This window comes from Vicia villosa, linkage group LG2 (genome assembly GCF_029867415.1).
Source record: "Vicia villosa cultivar HV-30 ecotype Madison, WI linkage group LG2, Vvil1.0, whole genome shotgun sequence".
NCBI classification, from domain to species: Eukaryota; Viridiplantae; Streptophyta; class Magnoliopsida; order Fabales; family Fabaceae; genus Vicia; species Vicia villosa.
The window spans coordinates 195544091-195550219 of record NC_081181.1 but is presented as its reverse complement, the minus strand read 5'-3'; the positions used below and the strand labels follow the sequence as shown (position 1 = coordinate 195550219).

The 6129-nt window shown below is 31.9% G+C and overlaps 1 protein-coding gene and 1 long non-coding RNA gene across 5 annotated transcripts; one reads left to right on the top strand and one right to left on the bottom strand.

Annotated features, from left to right (window-relative positions):
* Positions 1 to 841: 841 nt before the first annotated feature.
* Positions 842 to 3305, bottom strand: LOC131647825 (uncharacterized). 3 transcript variants are annotated; one of them, XR_009297978.1, is made up of 5 exons: positions 2914 to 3305; positions 2631 to 2732; positions 2329 to 2418; positions 2108 to 2243; positions 842 to 1800 (listed from the first exon to the last, which is right to left on the bottom strand). It is a non-coding gene; the product is annotated as an uncharacterized LOC131647825 (long non-coding RNA). The 3 variants fall into 3 exon arrangements; XR_009297976.1 differs by having other exon boundaries at positions 842 to 2243; XR_009297977.1 differs by having other exon boundaries at positions 842 to 2243; positions 2631 to 2729.
* Positions 3306 to 4565: 1260 nt separating this feature from the next.
* Positions 4566 to 5786, top strand: LOC131647824 (defensin Lc-def-like). 2 transcript variants are annotated; one of them, XM_058917650.1, is made up of 2 exons: positions 4566 to 4724; positions 5423 to 5786. In XM_058917650.1, the coding sequence occupies exons 1-2, from the start codon at positions 4667 to 4669 to the stop codon at positions 5587 to 5589; spliced, it is 225 nt and encodes a 74-aa protein (XP_058773633.1). In that variant the 5' UTR covers positions 4566 to 4666; the 3' UTR covers positions 5590 to 5786. The 2 variants fall into 2 exon arrangements, with proteins under 2 accessions (XP_058773633.1, XP_058773632.1); XM_058917649.1 differs by having other exon boundaries at positions 4658 to 4796.
* Positions 5787 to 6129: the final 343 nt, after the last annotated feature.

Here is a 6129-nt window from a genome sequence, read left to right as displayed (position 1 = left end):
AACAAAAGGTGAGAGATTAATATATCAAAGTTAAAAAATAAAGGATGTACAAAAAATAAAACATAAAATTGAACTTGACTTATGTGCAAATGAAATATGCAGCGATGTGCAAACGAATGCGACATGATGATATGAAAAAAAGACTAGGTCAAAAATTGGGGTGCGACAGTGGCAACATTAGGATTCAAACATCTCAATTTCATTTGGATGCCATATGCTCTCTTTTTATCCAAGACTGAAACTCGCGCTCGGAACAAGTTCTTAATGCACGGTGATTGCCAAAGCCACCAACACAAGCACGTTGTAACCTTCAAGCAAACTTATATTTAAGAAATTAAATCGATCAATCCTGTCAGGGTGAACTCAGTCAAGATTGTCGATGATATGGCTCCTTCTCTAGAGCTTCAACATCAACCACCGCTAAATCTACCTCTTATCATTAGACTTTAGAAGGCTTACAATATTGCATGAGTCAAGGGTAAATGGGTTAAATTAGATTCATATAATATAGAATGATATAGCTTAAGGGTTAAAGACACAAGATATAATAGAAAGTTGTTGTATCACACGCTGCATTTTTTATTGAAAAAAGATATACATAACATTCGTGATAAATTCGCGAAAGTTACTAGTACAAAAAACACTTGTTAAGTCGGGTAGAAATGACTTTTTAAGTCGGTTCCGAACCCGACTTAAAAGTTGGCGATGTAACAAGTAACTACTTGTTAAGTCGGTTTTTGACCCGACTTAACAAATATATATCTTAAGTCGGTTATGTACCTAACTGACCTAAAAAGTCTGATTCTATTTTTAAAACAAAAGTATTTTATTTTTTCACCAAACCAAATATTCCTCTACATATTCTCTAATTGCATTCTATATTATTATGCAGACCAAACCTGAGATTTTTTTATTTTTTTAACATACATCGATAAACAATAATACATCCATAATCTTACAGTGTTTATAATGCTTACACTATAATGATCTATATACAATATGTTTAACATGAAAAGATGAAAGTCTTTTTAATTAAAGTCTCATTTCCAACACTGATCTAAATATGATATGTTTCATGAAAAGAGATATATCTCACAGGGTACTAAGACTCAGCTACAATATCTCCTTTGAACAATTACACAATATCTCCTCTGAATATTTACAAGCTTGTTACATTCTTGAATGCCAAATAGGACACCATGCCTACACTCTCACACATTTTGGTTCATGAAATTGTGTCTTATAATAACATTCTTCTAATTATCATAATGGTACCTACATATATAACATGGTTCAAGCATATCTGCCCAATGTAAAAAATATTGCAACTTTCAAGAAAACTTAAAATGGTTCAAAGTTATATTAAACAAAGAAACAAGGAACAAGGAACAACATCGCGTTTCCACCCTGAAGAACTTTTCGTCTTTCCTAGGTATATTTGTCACTGTGTTATTCAGTGGGAGATCTTCTCCTTTGCCGTCTTTACCGTCATAATCAATGTTGATTAAGATGTCAAGCTCGCCATAGTTGAGAAGAACGCCAAAGCTTTGAGGAGACTAAGGCGGCAGTGGAGCCGGTTTCAAGATCGGAAATCATGCCGCCCTCAATACTTGACGATTTTATCATCGAGTCAGCAGCGATATTTGAATGAACGGTCGATATTGTGAGAACACAATCTCTCCACGTTGATAACATGTCGAGCTGGACCGAATCTCGCTACGTCGGTAGCATTCTTCCTAGCAAGATAACTTCAAAAACATACTTGACAGCCATAGCATAATCTCTCTTGTCAACATGTTTCTGAACAATATGTATACCATTATAGACAAAATAAACTGCCGCATAGTCACAAATAAGCTCAAATCAACTATCTTTACTTATTACTTGCATAGTATCCTAGCAATTCTCCATGTGTGTTAGTATGGTTGTAAGCTGGCTGGCTACCTCTATGTTTTCTATTGGACAAGAACCACTCAGTTTTGGACAGACAAATTACATAGGGTTTAATTTTATGTCACTTAGCATTTATCATGATTAAAACATCAACCAAATCAATATTGTCAAAATTAATAGAACAATACATATGTGTGATCAGATTCGTACTAACCTTGCAAAGGAAAAACGTTGATGGGCCAATTACTTCCGCATTTTTTGCACTCTTCACATACCATCTTACAGTAGATTCTTCACTTCCATTAATTTCCAAAAGCCAATTATTCATTCTTTTAGGCATACGCTTCCAACTATGGAAAAGTGAAAGAATTTATATAAGCTCTAAATAGGTGACAAATATTTATATCGGAAGAAAAAATTGTGTTGGCGCTATACCTGTCATCTCCAAGAAAAGCATTTCGTTCCTCTTTTATAATCAATACCACAATGATTTATTAGATAAGAAATAATGGGATTGAGATTGACCTATAAAGTATTAACCAAAGCTATTAAATTTCTCCTAAACTTATGAACCAAAGCAAAGAAAATATATCAAACATGACAGTAAAAGTAAATCAAATCAAATTCAAACCCTCACAGTCAATCAACATATATCACAATTCAGAAATCAATAACCTCACAATAAAATGAATAAATCAAATCAAGAATGAAGAACCTCGACTGTTATCGAACCTAACCTGTTATTGAAATCAAAGAGATTAGGTGACTGAGTGCGACAGAGCAAGGTGAGACTCGATAGAGAAGAGCTGGTGATGCAGCGAGGTGAGAAGCTAGGACTGCTAGAGAGAACCAAAGCCGACAGCGTAGCAAGATGACCGGTGAGAGCGAGATTGAGATTAGAGAGAGTGAGAGACAAAAGAGAATATAAGAGACACAGAAATAACAACAATAACAACAGAAATCGAAATTGAAATTTCACAACAAATAAAAATAAAAAGTTAGGGTTTAAAGTTTACTTACATATATGACCGAGTATCCTCCAAATTTGCAATCAAACAGAAAAGAAGAAGATTGTTTGCAGTGAAAGAGAAGATTGTTATGGTGAAGAAAAAGATCGTTGCGACAATGAAGGAATTGAAGGGTTTGAGTTTGGGGTTGGAAGGGTTTGAGTATTGGGAATTGAAGGGTTTGAGTACTTGGTAACTACGGTGAACGAATTGAAGGGCGACAGTGAGAGGGTTTGAAGGGTTGAAAAGGTTTGTGGGTTTTACGTGAAAAACACTTATGCTTTCAATTGTTATTTTTTCATATTAAGGGTCATGGATTCGATTCTCCCATACCTCATATTACAATTTAATTTGAATAAAATAAACGACTTCTTAGGTCACATGGACGAAGCCTAACATAATCAAAAGGGTTCCTTAAGTCAGTCAAATGACACCCGAATTAACAAAACAAGGTTTCCTAAGTCAGTTAAGTGACGTCTGACTTAACATAAAGGTTTGGTGTCTTAAGAAATTGTATTTGAATTTTATAATATTTTTGTAATATCTATTAAGTCGGTTGAAAACTTAACCGACCTAGCAAAGTTTAATTTAATTACAGAATTGCCACCGCATCACTTATTAAGTCAGGTGGCAGGCGAACTGACTTAAGAACATCTGCTATAAAGGAATTTTTGTACTAGTTGTCGCTATGTATAGCATAGCTCATATTTCTTAAACTTCCAAACAATCCTAAAATGGAAATATCATCGGAGTTAAAGTATTTATAAAGGCAAGAACCTCACTCCTAACGAACCTATGATGGCCGTATAATTATTTGAGTAAATCCTAATTATTATCGATTATATATATATATATATATATATATATATATATATATATATATATATATATATATATATATATATATATATATATATAATACAATTAATATATATAAAATATTTTATTCATCGTATTATTTGTATATGACATAATAAAATCTTTAGAATAATGAATATGTTGAATAAAATATTAAATCTGATTTAAGACTTCATTAAACCTAAAAAATTTATATTTTAAGTATTTTTATGAAAGGTTTAATGTCAAATAAACTTAATTATAAAGATTATAGATTATGGGTGTAGACTGATAAATATATTTTACCAATCATGGATATGAGATATATGTTTTATATATGTATAAATATTGTGAGTAATAATATCATATTAAATTGATCCACCATAAAATTATTAGATAGCATGTTATGTAAATATATTATGTAAATGTTATCAATTATATTTTTAACAATAGTGGTATATGTCATCATTCGACCAATCTGAAACCACTAAAATTTCTAAAGGTAGAGTAGAATACTTTATTTCCTTCCAAACATGGTCTTGATATATATGTTGTAATTTTGCATGATATTAAACCTTTTTTTTTTTGGTCTAAAATAAAATAAAAACTACTATGTTGTAATTGTGTCTCATGTTGTCATTTATTTTGAGTTGATAAGCTTCGCTGGAAAACGCCCCACATTGTTGACTCTTCACCATGAAAATTCAAACTCGGTGATAAAATATGTTGCCACGTATCTGCTTCTTGCCGTTTCTTCAATCTTCGAATTTATTTTCAAGATATATATTGTAAAAACTCTTACTAGTCAAGCTCCATGGGGCTATATATATGTCTTACGATCTTCACATATATATCAAACACACTTATAACACATTAAGTAAAGTGAGTTATATATATTAAGTTTATATATTCCTATCACTACTTAAGCCATGGAGAAGAAAGCAGTAGCTGCCTTGTCCTTCCTCTTTCTCGTTCTCTTTGTTGCACGTAAGTAATTAGCCATGGAGAAGAAAGCAGTAGCTGCCTTGTCCTTCCTCTTTCTCGTTCTCTTTGTTGCACGTAAGTAATTATTATTGCTTAGAGCATCTCCAATGATACAACTTACATTTGAGTTCTTTATTGGACCCACTAAGCCACATTATATGAAAAGAATTCATTTAATTTTAACTTTAATAAAAATCTGATATGGATCCCACAACTTTACCTCATAACTTGATTTGATTGGGTACTACAATTTTTTAGTTGTTGCATTGCAATACAACTCTATTATAACATGGCAAAATTTTTAAATATTTAATTATTAAATTAATGGTACATGTGGAGAACTCAATAGAAGAAACTATCATTGGAGATGGTCTTAGTTCAATATTCATAATTACTCTCTCTGTCCCAAAATAAGTGTCTTTTTAGCCATAAAAAATTGTCTTAAAATAATAGTCTCTTTACTTTCCCAATGTAACATTAACTAACTTTTACCAACTTTACCCCTTACCTACATGTTTTTCAAGTCATGACAATATATAACAATCAATAGTAATTAAGGGTAATTTTGTAAAAATGTTATCTTTATTGACTCAATCATTATTTTTCTTAATCTGTGTATGACAACCTCAAACGAAATTTATTTTGAGACGGGGCAGTACTACTTTATAATTAATATTTGTTGTATTGGTATCTTGATGCAGAAGAAATTGCGGTGACTGATGCAAAAACTTGTGAGAATTTGTCTGACACATTCAAGGGACCATGCATCCCAGATGGTAACTGTAACAAGCATTGTAAGCAGAAAGAGCACTTACTTAGTGGGAGGTGCAGGGATGATTTTCGCTGTTGGTGCACTAAAAACTGTTAAATCTCTCTTCTCCAACACACAACGACATTATATGTATAAATAAATAAATAAATAATATGCAGTATACCCAGCTTCACTGCATCTCTATGTTGTACTGCGTCGTTGTGAATTATGTGTACTCAACATCGTGCATAACGTGTTAGTTATGCACTTTGTTATACGAAATAAAAACACTAGTAATCATAAGTTCGTTTTGACTTTTCTTTTTGTCTATTTTGTTTACTATTTATGATTTGCTTAAAAATTTAAAATCCTACTTATTATTATTATTATTTTTGAATATAAAAGACTTTATTAAACAAAAACAAAGCAATCCTAGGATCCAGCTAGCCAACAAAACAAAGCAACAAGAAGGTAAGCTAATCTAACATAAGACTAATTAGATTAGGCTTAATAGATCTACATCCTCATCCCCGATACACAATCTTGTTTTTTATCTCTTGAATGATTACATTACGATCCGCTTGGAAACAATTTTCTATAGGACCAAATGCCGTATACTGTCTCTGCTAAAGCAAGTTTCAAGAGAGTTGCTCTCCA

What these genes read in the sequence shown, in the direction of transcription:
- LOC131647824 (XM_058917650.1), top strand. Translation starts at nt 4,667, where the DNA reads ATGGAGAAGAAAGCAGTAGCTGCCTTGTCCTTCCTCTTTCTCGTTCTC. An exon ending in TCTCGTTCTCTTTGTTGCAC is followed by an intron (nt 4,725 to 5,422) that starts GTAAGTAATTAG and finishes ATCTTGATGCAG; the next exon opens with AAGAAATTGCGGTGACTGAT.